Source organism: Ictidomys tridecemlineatus, chromosome 10 (assembly GCF_052094955.1).
Source record: "Ictidomys tridecemlineatus isolate mIctTri1 chromosome 10, mIctTri1.hap1, whole genome shotgun sequence".
NCBI lineage: Eukaryota > Metazoa > Chordata > Mammalia > Rodentia > Sciuridae > Ictidomys > Ictidomys tridecemlineatus.
This window is the reverse complement of record NC_135486.1, coordinates 135,795,750-135,812,670: the sequence shown is the minus strand read 5'-3', so window position 1 is coordinate 135,812,670 and position 16,921 is coordinate 135,795,750. Positions and strand designations below refer to the sequence as shown.

Below are 16,921 nucleotides of genomic sequence, written 5' to 3'. Positions count from 1 at the left end.
CGGGCTCACACCAGACCACAGGGCTCTTCGAGACAGTGCACGTTTATTCTGTAGTTTCTGTGGTGACTGGCATCATCAGGCTCTTTGCTACAGAGCTCAGGTTCTGGTCTGGGCAGGGCTGCTCCTTGCAGAGCATAGCAGTTGCCCTTGGGCCTCAGGAGCGACAAGGCACAGAGTGAGTCCTACATCAGGTGAGCACCAGGGAGTGGGGCAGGAGGTGCCCCCATGCCCAGGGACATGGGGCCTCTATTGGACAGCAGCTCCTGTGTGTGGAGGGCACAGACTGACACCAAGTGGATGCACTAAGGACACCTGTAAGCTGTGGTGCAGGCCCCCTGCCCACCTGTAGGGGGCACCCCCACTCTAGATCCCTATTCCTCTCCCCCCATGGGAGCTGCTTCATCTGCTCTGGATAGGCCTGGAGGGCTGCAAGGCCTCAGGTCTTCCCCAGCACCCATCCTCTGATCTTCATGATCCCAGAGGTCAGTGCAGAGGGGGGACCAGGCAAGAAGAGGAGGGGCACGCAGATCAGGCCTGGGAGTTGCACATTCTACAGTGGCTTCTCTGGCCTGGGAGAAGCTGGTAAGGAGAGGGCACAGAGCAAGGGTGCCATGCCACAAGGTGAGCTCTGCTCACAGCCCAGGAGGCTGCAGAGGCACCCTGGCTGAGACCCTCAGGGCATAGTGAAACCCAGTGCAGCTCAGTGTGCACATGGAGTGCTGGGTCAGGGGCCTGGGCAACACCATGTACATCCTCGGTCGTGACCAGTAAGGCCGTGGCTCCCAAGTGGACAGTGGTCACCAGGTCAGGAGTGGGGATTCTATAGGAGGCTGAGGGAGGGGCCCACTTCCCAGGGTGCCTGGCTTCTGCAGTTGGAGTCTTTCCACGTGCTGCAGCTGGTTCCATTTATAACTAGCTTCGGTACCGTAGCCGGGAGAAGCGGTCCCTGATGGCCTGATCACTGTCTGGCCCGCCGTCACCCAGGCGAATTACCCTGCTGCCTGGGACAAGGTCTCGTACCTTGTGCTTGGTCACAGAGACCAGGCCAGGCACACTGGGGCTTGCTGGGCCAGTCAGGAGGACATAGGCAGCATGGCGACTTGGCTCAAACAGGAGCGCTGTGGGGGAGAAGCTGTTAGAGCCTCTCAGGGTCAGCCAGAGCAGACCTGGGTGCCCGGGCCCACGATCACACTCACCATCGAAGGCAATGATGTGGGCAGAGATGTTGACCAGCTCCAGAAGGACGCTGGGCAAGGTGGGGTGGAACATGTACAGACTGTGCTGGGCGACTCTGGGCTCCTGGAGTGAGGACCACCAACAGGCCTCAACACTCCCGCTGTCCCCAGGCCAAGGCCACACCTAGGCAATACTCAGGCCACCTTCAGGGATGCCTCACTACAGCTACCATGCCCAGAGCTGACACCCACCAGGAAGCCCCCCTTCCCAACCTGAGTTTGGTCCTGTTCCTTCCTGGCATCCATTATATCAGTTCTCCCCAACACAGAGATCCCTATCAGCTCTAGGAGACCCCTCAGGGCACGTTCCCCACTGTGGCCCACTCCCACTAGGCTTCAGCTGATTTGGGATGGGCCAGCCACCAATGGGCAGGGCTATCCCGAGTGTGTTCCCCCATACCATCTCATTGGTGCTGGCCAGTTCATGGAGGCCCCAGAAGAGGAAGGCCGAGCGGTGGTCAGCAGTTGGCAGACTGGCAGAAGGTGGGCCCCCAGGGAAGCTGGGGAGGGCCTGGCTCCACAGGACAGCCCCACTTCCAAGGTCCAGAAGCAGGATCTGGGGAGGGAGGGGACACTGGGGAGCACTGGGATAAACTCAGGGCTTACATGGGCATACATGCCCCTAGCCATGCCAGCATGGAGGCAGCTGCTCTCTTGGAGGCAGCCAGAACCTTCTCTCTGGTCTGAGGGCAGCTGCCTCTGGGGCCACAGTGCTGCTTCTCGACTGTGTCAAGTTGGAATCTCTGGAGGAAGTAAAGCCCACCTGTCTATCAGTGCCAGTTCCATTTTCAATGACCACGGCCAAGGTGTCTGGCTTGTAGTGGCCAAGGATGGGTTTTCTGGAAGAGGAGGAGAAGAAGAGTTCACAAAGGATCTCTGTAAAGAGACTAGGATGAAGGAAACACCTGGGGACAGTGTGCCACTCAGTCCTCCATGTCCACACCAGGACAGGGCTGGGGATGCCCATATCTGGCCCCAGGAATAGATGACCCTCAGAACCAGAGGTTTCACTGGCCCCACTATAGGGGAAGGGCAGCACCAATGGCTAGGAAAAAGGCCTTTGGCAGAAGAATGTGGACCCCTCCAGCCTGCCCCCCACCCTCCTACCAGCCAGTGGGGTGGGCTGCAGATGCCAGGAGGGGACAAGGGGATAGATTCCATACCTCATGACCTGGACTTCACCGAGGGTCCACCTGGGTGTCAGCTCCTGTCCATCCAGGAGCACACAGGCCTCAGAGCTCACAAGGAGCAAGTCCTGGCCAGATTTCCCTGGAACGCTCATCAAGTAACGGACTGCTCCAGAGCTGGACAGGGGAGCATAAAGAAGCACACAGTCCCTGGGCTGCCTCATACCCCACCAAGCCTGTAGGGACTGACTCCTGTAGGTTCCCACAACATAGCCCCACGCCTCAGCCCCCCAGCTGGAGGAAAAGCAGGACCCTGGTAGCTGGGGGGAAGATGAGCATCCCACCAGGGAGCTCTCTCCTGAATGGGACTGGACTCTGGTTGCCCAGGGAGGAGGAGGAGGAAGAGGAGGAGGAGCATCCCACCAGGACGCTCTCTCCTCAAGGGACCCTGGCTGCCCAGGGAGGAGGAGCATCCCACCAGGATGCTCTCTCCTCAGCTGTGCTTGGCCTCCATCTGTCTGTGTCCCTTTTCTGAATACAGGATGGTCTCACGGCCCAGAGCTGCACAGTGGCCCTCAGCCTGTTTGGCTCTCTTGTGGTCCTTGCAGGTCCCAAAGCCCAACCCGTGGGACAAACACCATGCTCCAGACCAACCTGTGCAGAAGCTGCCTGGTGGCAGAAGTGTTCAGCATGCTCTCCCAGAGGGGGTCTCTCTTGAAGGGGCTCTCTCTCCCAGTCACCCTCTCATAGAGACCCTTCACAGAGAAGCTGCACAGGGAACTTGCTATTTAAAACAGAGAAGTAGGAGTTACTAGGGTCACCCCGCAGCCCCATACCCAGCATGCTGCCACCCACGGAACAGGTGCTTGGGTCCCCTGAACTTTGGGATCAACCAGCACCTCTGTGACAGAGGGCAGCAGATGCCCTGGGGGCAGAAGCCAGCTTCCCTACATGCTGCTTTCTCCAGGGCGCTGAGCTAATCTGTTGAAGACCAGCACTCCTGTGAGTAGCAAGCGCCCCCTGGGAACACAGGGGCTGGCATACCGCAGGGCAGGAGGATGTAGTGCGCGCCCGTCCGGGTGACATGGAGGAGCAGGCCGCTGTCTCCGTCCACACCGAGGCTGCCTCTGTGGCCAATCTGGCGCCCAGTGCTGCCTGAATAGATGTACCCACTGACCTGCAGTGACAAAGGACAGTGGAAGAGAGGTAGACCTGGACCTGCAAGAGAGTCTGGGATCAGACCTGATCCTCTCTGGGAGGTGAAAGTGGACAAGGAGGCTGAGAGGAGGCAGCATGGGGCTGGGACTGGGGATTCAGGAAGAGAGCAGTGTGGGCCGGCACCTGTGTGGCCTCCCGGGTAAGGATCAGCAGGTCTGGAGCCCCATCACCATCGACATCAGGCACCTGGAGCAGAGGGCTCAGGACAGAGGCATTCCCACCAAAGCTGCTGGGTTGGCTCCACAGGGTCTCCCCTAAAACCAAGCACACCATCATTGTACAGGTGTACACTGCAGACACCTTCCCAGCAACCTTGCAACGGCCCTGGGGAAGTCATCCACGCTCAGGGCCTGTGGCCCACACATTCAGAAATGGGAACATGTGTGAATGGGCCTGACGTCCCATCAAGAGGAACAGATGCTGTGCTGAAGATGTGGCACACCCACGTGAGCAAAGATGGTGGCCACTGGAAAACGGCAGTGTCACTCCTGGAAGACTTCTCTTCCTGGACTCCACCCGGGACCTCCTACTCCTGGGCACTGGGCAAGGGCTGCTCCAGAACACCCAGGGCCAATGTGACCCTTCCCAGCTGGGGGTAGGGCCTGATCTGGGCCAAGTGGCACCCACAGGTGTAAGCTTCTGCCAGGAGAGAGTGCCTCGGAGCCAGATCCTTGGTCGGGGGCCAGGGCCTGTCCTCACCATGCCTTTCTTCTCCCAGCCCTCCACCTAGGGCCCACCTGTGAGCAGGTCCACTGCAGTGAGAGAACTGGGTCTTCCCACAAGGACACAGGCAGACGACTTGCCATCTGACAGCCGGGGCACAGCACAGTCCACCAGGGCCACATCTTGGGCCACAGGCCTCTCCCAGAGCACGCTGCCATTGGCCCCTGACACGGCAGCCACAAAGGCACAAGGAGAGGAGAAGCCTGAGGGGAGAGACCACAGCCTCCAGTCAGCTGGTGCAGCTGGCCCTCTTCACGCCCTGCCTGCAGCCCTGGGCCTGGGCCTGGCCCTGCTTCCTTTGTCTCCGGTCCCTAAGCTCAGACTCACAGCCCCAAGTAGGTGACAGGGCTGAGCCTGCCTCCTTTCCTCTTCCCACTACTGGAAGGAAGGAAGAGGGATGGGATGGTTTCCAGAATCCCACCACTTGCCTCCCCAAACACCACAAAAGTGAGAATGTGACCCAGAACAAAGACCCCTCTCCCTGTAGGGAGCCCCTCCTTCTCAGATAAAACCAAAATACCTTCGTCAGCGCAGGATTGGTTGGAATTGTCAGTGCTGTTGGTATTTTTATAAAGAAAGACAACATCTTGGATCCTGTCCCTGTTTATGTCTTCCATGGCCAGAAAGTCATAGGTAACTGAAAAAGAAGCCACGGACCACGTTCCACAGGCCATGCCTGCCTGCAGAAAAGTCAAGTCTAACATGACCCACTGCTCTGCTCTGCCTGCCACTATGAGCAGGTTTTCCCCCACACTGAAAAAAGCAGCAATTCTTCAGGAATGTGACAGGCCAGGCAGATCCTTGCAGGTGTTGACATAGGCAGGATGCTCAGGCAGTACAAACAGGTGCTTTAAATGCTTGGGTTTGAGAGGGATCCTCCTGGACCAACTTAGGATCCAGACAGCCGCACTCCGTCCACATACAGGCCTACTGCTTCCTTTTATTCAAGGACTCAAATGATATACTCTGTCTTAAAATCAAACAGCAGAAGAATGACAATGGGCCCTTAGCTTACACAAAAGCTCAAAATGAATCAGTCCAAAACAGAGCTAAAACTATAAAGTGCTTTACACAGGGAAGTCTACATGGCATTGGATTTAGAAAATGATTTTTTAGACATGATGCCCAAAGCACAGGCAACAGAACAAAAAGTTGATGAGACTTCTTCGAAGTTCAAAGCTTTTGTGCATCTAAGGTCACTATCAATAGATTAAAAAGATGACCCACGGGTCAGGAGAAAATATTTGCAAGTCATATGCATATGGCACAAGTGTTCAGACTATAAAGACTCCCATGGCCCAATAACAGAACAAACAACGCAGTGAAAAATGGGCAAAGGACCCTAAGAAGATACACACATGGCCCCTCGGCACATGAAGAGACAGGCCACATCACTAGTCATCAGGGAACTGCAAGGCAAGACCATAAAGAGGCTGCTTCAGACCCACTGGTGTGGCTGGCATGAAGGAAAGGCAGGAGGACTGCTGCCACATTGGGGGGCTCCACAGTGGGAGCCCAGGGTGCTGCCACCAGGAGGAAGGCCAATCAGCCTCTCGGAACATGGGCTGGAAGTGTGCTCAGGTGACCTGTGGTGCTAGTTTTTTTGTTTGTTTTGTGATACAAAGGGTGGAGGCCAGGGGTGCTCAACAACAACTTCATCCTCAGTCCTGTGTTTTGTTTTTGAGACACACCCAGCATCTAATGGCTTCTACCTCAGCAATTTGAGTTTTGTTTAACATCCCCAAATCCATTACTGTAATATACCATATGGATAGTATGAAGGGAGTACCACAGAACCACCTCAGAGACAGAGAAGGCCAGCACACAGCCACACCCTCCATCCTAGGGACTCGGGAGGCTGATCACAAGTTGGAGGCCAGCCTTGATAACTTACCAAGACCCTATCTCAAAATAAAAATAAAAAGGGCTGGGGTGCAGCTCAGTGATAGAGCACCCTGGATTCAGTCCCTAGCATGTCATGTGAAGTGACAGCTGTCACACTTGAGGCATATGAAACACCTGGAAAAAGTGACTTTACAGAAACAAAAAGCCTAGCAGGCACAAGAACCAACCTATCCTCCTTCCTTCCTTCCTAGGACCAGGAGAAGGGGACGAGGCAGGGGTGGGGGGGTGGGAGGGGCAGTGGTCCTGGAACCTGGGCAAGTGACAGTAAGTGAGGCTTCAATGAGAAATTCTCTTTATCCCCCCAAAGAAGTCAAGTATGCAAAGCAGCACTGAGGTCACTGCCTCTCCCACCCACTGCCAGGACAACTGTGCATGCTGTCCCGAGAGGAGGAAACCAATTCAACAGGCACACTTCACTCTGGCCAGAGCAGAACAAGCCTGGATGACACCACCCGCTGCATATCTCCCATGTTTCATGACACCTGAGTCTTTCTGCCAGTTGTATGTTTTATAGAAAAAAATATGAAAAAGAAAGTAACCAAGCCAGTTACGGTAGCCACATGACATGACTGTCATCCCAGGGACTAGGAAAGCTGAGTGGGAGGATTCCAAGTTCAAGGTCTGCCTGGGCAACTTAGTGATGCCCTGTCTCAAAATGAAAAATAAAAAGGTCTGAGGATGTGAGGTCATTGGCTCACGTCCTCATGTTGGTTAAGCACTCTTGGCTCAATCCCTAGTACCAGAAAAGAATAAAGGAAAATAGGAGAAAAGTAGCTGCGAGCTGTGTGTGCCTGTCCACCCAACCGAAGAAGTGCTTCTGGTTTCACTGAGGCTGCTCTGGAGCACCCTAAAACCCCTGTGGAGGTGTGCTTTTCAAGTGGGGCACAGAACTGGCAGACGCTTGGTTGACTTACTGTCAAAGACCACAGTCCTGCCCCCTCACCTGCTGCGTTGTAATCAATCCTCCACATTCGCTGGGACTCTGGTCGGTCTGGACACGGGATGATAAACGAGACAACAAACACCACGAAAAGGCAGGTAAACAACGACAGGAAGAACGCCACAGTGCGGCAGCGGGACAGCCGGGTCTGTGGAGGTGTGCTTTTCAAGTTATCTTCATTCTTCAACCTGTTCCCCAGATTTTCCTGTGATTTTCTGTCTTCATTCTTCAAGGGGTGGATTTCGGCTTCTAAATCCTTGTTGTCCATCATTCTGTCACATCCCAAAGCTTAGCTCCTGGTCACTGTATCAGTAAAACAGGAGCAGTTAAGGCCAGCAGCCAGCAGCTGCAGCTCCCCACACGTGCGCAGCGTCCAGTCTTCCAGCAGTCTGCTGCAGCTGCCACTGCCAACCTCAGCCCCAGAAATACAGCTTCCTGAGCACTCAGGGTGTCGTCCTGAACAGATTCCACCCAGCAGGCCTCCAGGCAATCTGGAAGGCACACGGGTGTGCACAGCAGGCAGGAAGGGCACTCTCACACTGGGGCTTCCTGCCTGCTGCTCCAGGGCTTGGCCAAGCTCCTGCCCTTCCATGGGCACAGATGGGAGAGGCTGCTGGAACAACGTTCTCACACGTGGATACCCTTGGGCACACAGACTCCAAGTTCAAGGAATCTCAAATGAAGATGGGCTGTGGCATTTCAGCCTTGCCCTATCGTGTGACCTGGGACCATGATTGGATTGGTCTACGATTCAGTGCCCTTACCTGTAAAAGGGACATAATACCTACTTAGGAGACTAGAAGACTATTTTAAGGATTAAATCATTGTGCATGTAATGCACTAATAACAATAGTAAGCACTCAAACACTAGCTCCTTGTTACAGCAGTAAGACAAAGTGTGTATCAGCAGTAGTGAGGCACAGAATGAAAATGGACAGGGGCAGGGAAAGCCAGACTCGGAGTGACAGCCTCTGAGTCCCAGCTGCAGAGGGAGGTGGAAGGTCTCTGATGGCCCAGTCCCCTCCTGCTGCTGGTTGATGGTGGGTGTGGTAGGGATACCTGGAGTGGCCACCTCAGAAACCCAAATGGAAAACATACTTGAAGATGGGAAAGCTGAAGTCCAGAAAGAGTGGGGCACTGTAAAATCTGAAAACCACCTCTGCAGCCCTGGGTTGTTTGTGCTGTAGGATGTGAAACAGAAACAGGCTTATGCCTTGCTGCAGCAAGAGATCTGTAATCCTGGTCCTTTTCAAACAGCCAAGCTGGTGCCCTAACTAATACAAATTACATGGAGAGGATGGCAGGGATCACAGGATCAGGTGAGTTAAAGCCTTCATCTACCCAAATAGAAAGCCAGCAGTTCAAGCTGGAAGGGCAGCAGACAGAGGGCCCCCAGAAGACTGCTACTGAGGGATGGGTCTGGATGGACCAGACAAGAGACTGCTATTTTCTGTTTTGAATTTTTCGCTTTTTGACTTTCATTGTTTTTCTTTATTTAATAAAAATAATTCATTGAAAATCCTGTGCACATACCCACTAAAATGGTTTTTATTTAAAAAATAAAAAAAATGTGAGTGATGATGTGAGAAGTGGAGCTCAAACACTGCTGGTGGGAAAATGGTATAGATCCATGTGGGGAAACAAGCTGGCGGTTCCTCAAAAGCTAAGAAGAGGGGCTGGGGTTGTGACTCAGTGGTAGAGCATTCGCCTAGCATGTGCAAGGCCCTGGGTTCGATCCTCAGCACCACATAAAAATAAATAAATAAAATAAAGGTATTGTGTCCAACTACAGTAAAAAAAAAAAAAAAGCTAAGAAGAGCCGGGCATGGTGGTCATGCCTGTAATCACTGTGTTCTGGAGACTGAGGCAGAAGGATCACAAATTGGAGGGCAGCCAGCAACTTAGTGAGACCCTGTCTCAAGATGAAAAATAAATAAATAAATAAATAGGGCTGCTCAGTGGTTAGTTAAGTGCCCAGGTACAAAAAATAAATAAACAAAATAAAATAAAATAAAAATAAAGTTAAACAGAGTTACATGCTATCCAGCAATTCTACTTCTATATACCAACAATAATTTAAGGCAAAGACTAAAACACTTATAAATAAATGTTCATTGCTTCATTATTCACCATAGCCAAAAGGGAGAAACACCTCAATGTTCATCAATAAATAAGTGGAGAAACAAATTGGTCCGTCCTTACAGGGCCGCCTCTAAGGTGAGGCTGAGGGGAGTGAGCCTCCAAGGCTGCACCCCCTGGTACAACTCAGACACCCATGTCCACGTTTGTCTGACTCTGTGTGCGTGAAACACACAGGACAGGCACATCTACAGGACATTAAGTAAGTCAGAGACGTGGGGAAGAACCACTCAGGAGTGGGATTCCCTTCTGGATGACAGAAGAGTGGCGATGGTTACAAAATACCACAGATGCACCAAACGTCACTGATGGAAAATCTTATGTCATGTGTGTCTGAACACAACTGAAAACACAAACCCGTGTGCCCTCTCCTCAGTGCTGAAGCATGAGTTGAGTTTTAATATCTTGGAGATCAGGAAATGTGTGGCTAATGAGTTGGACGCAAGGGAAATCAAACAATGAGTCATGAGGGAGACTCATTAAGCATGGGAAGGTGTGGCAGGAGCTTTGCAGAAAACGCAGCTGGGGTGGGGGGGAGCCAGAGGCCTGGACTGCAGTGGCTTGACAGCAGGACCAGGGGGCGAGACACCAGTGCCAGGAGAGACCTCTGCTCTGTAAACCTAGCTCTATGCCCCAGGTTCCCAGAAGGGACACTTGAAATGTTTCAGAAGTTCTTTTAGCAATACTAAAATTCTAGATTTCTGTCTTTAAGGCATTCTTAAGGTCTAACTCTTTGGGAAGGAAACCTTAGTTCTCTAAGCTGTGGCTGCCCTCATTACCAGAAGCCAGAGCACCTTCTGGGCACTGCAAGCACCCTTAAGCCTCAAGCAATATGCAAGAATGAGGGGTGCTGCTCTCTCTCTGCTTCCTGATCATCATATGAGTTGTTTCCCTCTGCCACACTCTTCCACCATGATATCCTGGCTCACCTTGAGCCCTGAGGAATGGAGCGGCATTCTATGGATTAAGACCTCTGAAACCTGTGCCAAGGTGCCCCCACAATGCCACAGAGAACTCACAGAGAAGCTGCATCCTTTTGAGGGAAATGCAGGAACACTTGACCTCTGTTGGGGTGCACTGTGAACCATCAGCTCCAGGAAGTTCACGTATTCAACATTAGATCAGTGATGTCAAATCTTTGTATAGTCGGATTTTTACTGGTGTAAAGAGTGAGCCTCGAACAAAAATCAGTAATGATCTGGAAATAAGTGTGATTATGTCCAACCCGATTGGAAGGTTTCAGAAGCTGTGTGATGGCTAAGAGGTACATGCATTTTGTTAGTTAAGCAATTTATTTAACAATTAAATACAAATTATTTTTCTTCCAGTGTATGTAAATTTTTTCAAACAGCTACCAACTTAGGGCATAAATACTTATTATTTGGACCTAACAACTTAAAACATTGTTTTGTATTTCTTTTGGTCTAAGGGTGCTATGAAAAACTAGATAAAACTAGATACTAGAGCTACCATGAACTTAGAAAGTTTGGGAACCTTTAACAGAATAAATTTTTACAGTGAAACTGTTAGTTTGAAGGCTCTGTAACCTTTACATGTTTTAAATGTGGTCAACTGCCCTTCAAAAAATATGACACCAGAGGGGTTAAATTAAAAGAGACACCGTGGGGATGGGGATGTGGCTCAAGCGGTAGTATGCTCGCCTGGCATGGGTGCGGCCCGGGTTCGATCCTCAGCACCACATACAAAGATGTTGTGTCTGCCGAAAACTAAAAAAATAAATATTAAAATTCTCTCTCTCCTGCTCTCTCTCTTTCTCTCTCAAAAAAAAAAAAAAAAAAAAAAGAGAGGCACCGTGACCCATGCATTGTGCCAAGTTTGATTTTTTAAGTGATACAAAAAAAAGTTAAAAAGTATCTCTAGTCATCTTGGGCTTTGAATCCTAAAGGCAGAAACTATTTTACTTCACCCCCAAGTCCCAGATTGGCTACAGAGTTCAGTAAATGCATGTTGACAAAATGAAAACAACCCTTTTCCTAAGGATTGCTAAGGCAAGGTTGAAAATAATGTCAGGTTGGGCTGGGGAAGTGGCTCAAGCGGTAGCGCGCTCACCTGGCATGCGTGCAGCCCGGGTTCGATCCTCAGCACCACATACAAACAAAGATGTTGTGTCCGCCGAAAACTAAAAATAAAGAAAGAAAGAAAGAAAGAAAATAATGTCAGGCTATAGTCAAACTACACAGGTTGCCAAATAAAATAGAGAATGCTCAGTTGAGTTTAAATTTCAAAACCCAAACTCAGAAAGTCAAGGTTCATATATTTTCTCCATGTGTGGAAGCTAAAGAGAAACAAGGAAAAAAGCAGGATCTCATAAAAATAGAAGGAAGACCAGTAGAGTAGAGAAAGGGACTCAAAGGGTGGAAGATGTGGAGGGAAATAGGAGGTACGGGGGAATGAAATGGACCAAATTATATCATTATATTGTGTGCATGTATGAATGTGTAACAATGAATTCCATTATTATGGATAATTTAATGCATCACTAAAAATATTACCAAAAATTTAAATTTCAGATAAACAAGGAGTAATTATTTTAAAATAACTATTTCCAAATTTTGCATGCGATGTACCTCTACTATAAAAAATTGTTCCTTGAGATGAAAATTGCACCTGAATGTCAAGAAGAACCTAAGGAAACAGGACCACCAAGGGCAGTGTGGTATCCTGAGTAGGATCCTGGGACAGGAAGAGGACATTAAGGAAAGACTGAAGACATCTAAGTAAGGATTTTTACAAATAATATTGTATCACTATCATTTTAATAATTGTGACAAATATGCCATACTAATGTAAGATGTTAATAATAGAAAAAATTGGGATAAATATGAACCATCCATATAATTCTGTAAATCCAAAACTGTTTCAAAATTAAGAGTTTATTAAAATTTAATTCTTTATTAAGATTTATTAATTTTGTTAGCTCTGGCAACCCTGACACTCTTAACTTTCAAACAATAGTTAACCATACAATATGAATACTTAAAAAAAAAAAAAAAAAAGAATGAGGAGTGCTGCTCAAAAGGCCCTGGGAGGACTGGGGATGTGGCTCAAACGGTAGCGCGCTCGCCTGGCATGCGTGTGGCCCCGGTTCGATCCTCAGCACCACATACAAAGAAAGATGTTGTGTCCGCCAATAACTAAAAAATAAATATTTAAAAATTCTCTCTCTCTCTCTAAAAAAAAAAAAAAAAAAAAGTCCTGGGAGTCTAAAAAAAGGCCTGTCCACTCCCCAGTACACACTTCCCAGGCCTATCTGGGCCTGGGGTCACTGGAATCTGTGTTGAATAGCAGCACCTGACCAGCTACCAGCTCAGCTGGTCACTAGGCCTGGGCAGCAGACCTATGTCTTCATAAGCCCATGTAGACCTAGGAATGGTGAAGCCATGGAATCAAGCCATCTGAGACTGTGTCCTGAGTTTCCTGCTTTGGAACTCTCAGCCACTTTAGTTAACGCAAGCGCAGACTCAAGCTCATAAAGCAAACTGCTCTTTTCCCTAACCGTTTCTCTAATCCCCAAGCTATTTGGATACCTAAAATTAAGACCACACGATAGTGCACAAAATATGATTACGAAGGTAGCGGGATGTTTAATTTTAAAATACCAATGTTAAAGACATATGATACACATTCTAAAAGGTGTAAAAGGTGACTCTCAAGGGCAGAAACAGGCCACTGGTTTCCAACTGCCCCTCCCAGAAAGCCCGTGCACTGGCAAGTCTGAGCAGACATGTGACCAGCACAGCTCAGTTACAAAGCCGACCTCCAGGAATGAGAGGAAAGATAAACTCTTAAACCGACTGCATGACTGACCATGTGAAATCAGACTAAATGGGATAGCACAGGGGTGGGGGGGTGGGGGGGACCTGACACTTTCTCAGCTACCAGGCTTTGATTTAGAGAACCTGTGAAAGAATACTGCCCCGCAGCGCCCAACTCTGCTGTGACTTGGAGCAGGTCCAAACCCTCTACTCACAAGCAGCACAGTGGGGAAGTAGGGTAACTGGCCCCTTGTGAGAGCCTGTTGGCCAGTGCCCTTGTGCAACTAGTGAGCAAGGCAGAATAAGTGACGGGAACAAATAACTTGTCTTAAATAGTGAAGATAACTTGTCTTAAATAAGATAACGTACTTTGCTGTCAGTTGAATCATACAAATGTGCACGTATTCACTGATCCTCTGATGTAGGAGGAGGAAGTCCTCTGAGTGTGGCCCACAGACCAGAGCTCTGGGCTCCTCTTCCACAACTCTGCAACTTAAAGTAGAGGGAGAACTTGGGGACCCAAGTGTAGAATTCTCTTGGATTTATAAGAAACTTTTTCAGTCTTTTATATCTTTTATATTTATATCAAATTAGATCGGGGGGATACCAGGTATTGAACTTAGGGACACTCAACCACTGAGCCACACCCCCAGCTCAATTTTTGTATTTTATTAGACAGGGTCTCACTGAGTTGCTTAGCACCTTGCTGTTGCTGAGGCTGGCCTTAAACTCACGATCCTCCAGTCTCAGCCTCCCCAGCTGCTGGAATTACCAGCATGCCCCACTTTGCCTGGCCTCAAATTAGATTACAGTGTTTGCTGACCTATACCTTTACAAGTCTTCCTAAAGAATTCAAGTAGTTTTTATAAAACTACTAATCCATTTGCACTCTGCCATCAGTTTATAGAAGAATTATGCTACATCCTATTACAGTTAACAGGCAGGACCAAGGTAACCACAGCTGACTCTTGGAAAGTAGATGATTGTACAGTCAATGGCAGGAGGACTTTGTAGGCTGATCAAGAGTCCAATGCCCATGTTGACCACTAGCATGCAGGTCTGGGGCCTTCTGACCACTGGTGAGTCAACTCCTTGATAATCATTTAAAAGAGAAATGACTATATACATTTTTCTCAGTGATCATTTATTCACCCTTAACATTTTTAGATAGTAAAAAATTTAAATTAAAAATGACTGAGGGGGCTGGGGATATAGCTCAGTTGGCAGAGTGCTTGCCTTGCATGCACAAGGCCATTGGTTCAATCCCCAGCACCATTAAAAAAAAAAAAAAAAAAAAAAAGGTGAGGGCTGGTGTGTAGCTCAGAGGTAGAGTATGCTTAGCATGCTGGAGGCCCTGCATGCTAACCCCACCCCAACAATAAAAACCAGGGAGAGTCTCCAAAGTCACTGCTTCTGTTCTGATAAGCATAGAAATCTTCAGCAGGATCCCATAGGGGTCCTGCTGAAGATTTCAAAAATTCACAGTACTGGTCTAGATGTAGAAACTTCACTTGGGCACAGCCTTTTTTATCTTTTTTTTGGTACCAGGGATTGAACTCAGGGGCCCTTTACCATTGAGCCACATCCTCAGTACTTTTTTACATTTATTTAGAGATAGGGGTCTCACTGAGTTGCTTAGGGCCTTGCTAAATTGCTGAGGCTGGCTTTGAACTCATGATCCTCCTACTTCAGCCTCCCAAGCTGCTGGGATTACAGGTATGTGCCACCATGTCAGCCTTTTTAATGTTTTTGGTACCAGAGATTGAATCCAGGGGCACTTAACCACTCAGCTCCATCTACAGTCCTTTTAATTTTTTTTTTGACCTTTTAATTTTTTGAGATAGAGTCTTGCTAAGTTGCTGGGGGCCTTGGTAAGTTGTTGAGGCTGGTCTTGAATTCGCAGTCCTCCTGCCTCAGCCTCCTGTGATGTTGGGATTACAGGAGTATGGGCCACCATACTCCACCTTGCAAACAAAGTAAGGAGTTAGCCCAGAAGCTTCATCATGGTTGTTAAGGACGTCTGAAAGACTCTCGATACCCAGGTTCTTATTAAAAGTTGCAGCCATGTAGGCTGGGGTTGTGGCTTAGCAGTAGAGCGCTTGCCTAGCATGTGTGAGGTCCTGGGTTCGATCCTCAACACTACATAAAAATAAATAAAGGTATTGTGTCCACCTAAAACTAAAAAAAAAAAAAAATTTGCAGCTGTGTGACAAGCAGCTTTCTGAGAAAATCAGCTGAGATGCATCAAACTCTGAAAGAGGATCTGAAGATCATGTGTGGCCCAGAGCACACAAAGAGATGATTATACATGGCAGTGTGACATTTTCCTTCTCAGAATTGTAAAACTAGTGCTTTACACATCCATGGACAGTGGCTAACAGCAAGAGCTCAGATTTGTCGCTCTGAGTCACTTTTTAAAAATGCTCTGATGCTTCAGCATTGCTATGCTCATTTTTACATGTTCCTTATTTGCAGTTCCTCCAATAGTTTTAACTTTCAAAGTGGTGAAGGCATCTGCACCCGCTGTCTGACAGGGTCACAGTATGGGGGATGATGTGGTAGGGCCGCACCATCTGGAAACCAGAACCACAGGGAATGTTAAGTGTTTTGTTTATGATACTCCTGATATGGATAATAGGTAGGGCATATGTCATTCAATAATAAAAACACATGTTGCCTGAGATTGCAGGAAAATTCTCAGAATGAGACTAAGGATATAATTAAGACATGCCCCAAGGTGTGTTTCAGTCTCTCTCAGGATATAAACAATAGTGTTATTCTTTAAGAAATTCACGGGAAAAAGATTGCAAATCAAGGTTCCTAAGAAAAGCTTAACAATTTACAATAAGCACCCTGTTGAGGTACAAAGCCTGCCCTTTAGTTAAAGATTACTGGGCTGGGGTTGTGCTCGCCTTGCATGTGCGAGACCCTGGGTTCGGTCCTCAGCACCACATAAAAATATATGAATAAAATAAAGGTGTTGTGTCCAACTACAACTAAAAAATAAATATTAAAATAAAAAAGATTACAAAGACATAAGAATTGGTGTGCTTTGACCAAGGATTAAGGAAATTTTTAAAGAAAGCAGTTAAATAGCTCATATGAAAAAAACAAATTACCTTGGAAATTAAAAATAGAATAATGTAAAATTAATATAAATACATTTTAGAGGTACTTCAGAGTAGTAGGCTTTTAAGTAATAGACTTTCACTATTTTAAGTGCATTTTACTGGCACTTTAGTTTAGAAGTAAAAAAGCTTATCAATAATCATAGGTATGCTTTAAAGTTAAAGATTAATGAAATAATTATAGGTATGCTTTAAAGTCAGAAGTTAATAATAGGTCCAGAGGCATGTAGTCTAGTTGTGTAGCCAAGTACCTAGTGATTGAGGTGAATATGTAAAAGCTTAATCATCATTGCCAAAGGTTATAGAAAAATATTTTGAACACTGAACTCGATATCTTAGGTAATCAATATGTGTCAGAAAAGATTGTAACTCTTGAAAATTATGTAAATCAAAGAAGTTTTGGGCTTTGAGGCTATCCATTAATTACCTGAAAAAACACCTGCAAAAATGGTATAAAAATAAAGGCCCCTCTCTAGGGGCAGCAAATGTTTTTCTGGAGGCTGCTTGTAACTTGCAACCCGTAGTCCCATCTCTTCTTTCGCTGATGCCACTCCTCCTTCAGGACCTCTGGATCTCCGCTGGGGCTGGACCCTGGCATCAAAGCACCTACCTATCGGAGGTGCATATCTGCAGATCTTGGTTGAAGTACATTGTGATGAGGTAGTTATAACATGGTGACTTTTCCACTATAAACTTTAATTTTGAATTGTTTGTGCGTGATACCTGCAGA

The 16,921-nt window shown here is 47.9% G+C and overlaps 1 protein-coding gene across 2 annotated transcripts in view; it reads right to left on the bottom strand.

Annotated features, from left to right (window-relative positions):
- Nucleotides 1–26: 26 nt before the first annotated feature.
- Fam234a (family with sequence similarity 234 member A) overlaps nt 27–16,921 on the bottom strand; it is a 30,207-nt gene continuing 13,312 nt past the window's right edge. The window contains exons 2-14 of one of the 2 annotated variants that reach the window (XM_078024383.1): nt 11,358–11,427; nt 10,307–10,485; nt 7,152–7,451; nt 4,824–4,940; nt 4,318–4,506; nt 3,704–3,834; nt 3,407–3,539; nt 3,017–3,146; nt 2,399–2,539; nt 1,999–2,074; nt 1,636–1,791; nt 1,197–1,299; nt 27–1,118 (exon numbers count right to left, since the gene is read on the bottom strand). In XM_078024383.1, coding sequence (XP_077880509.1) covers nt 913–1,118; nt 1,197–1,299; nt 1,636–1,791; nt 1,999–2,074; nt 2,399–2,539; nt 3,017–3,146; nt 3,407–3,539; nt 3,704–3,834; nt 4,318–4,506; nt 4,824–4,940; nt 7,152–7,419 — 1,650 coding nt within the window. In that variant the 5' untranslated portion in view covers nt 7,420–7,451; nt 10,307–10,485; nt 11,358–11,427 and the 3' untranslated portion in view covers nt 27–912. The remainder of the gene's footprint in view (nt 1,119–1,196; nt 1,300–1,635; nt 1,792–1,998; nt 2,075–2,398; nt 2,540–3,016; nt 3,147–3,406; nt 3,540–3,703; nt 3,835–4,317; nt 4,507–4,823; nt 4,941–7,151; nt 7,452–10,306; nt 10,486–11,357; nt 11,428–16,921) is intronic. The other variant, XM_005323668.5, reaches the window with a different exon arrangement.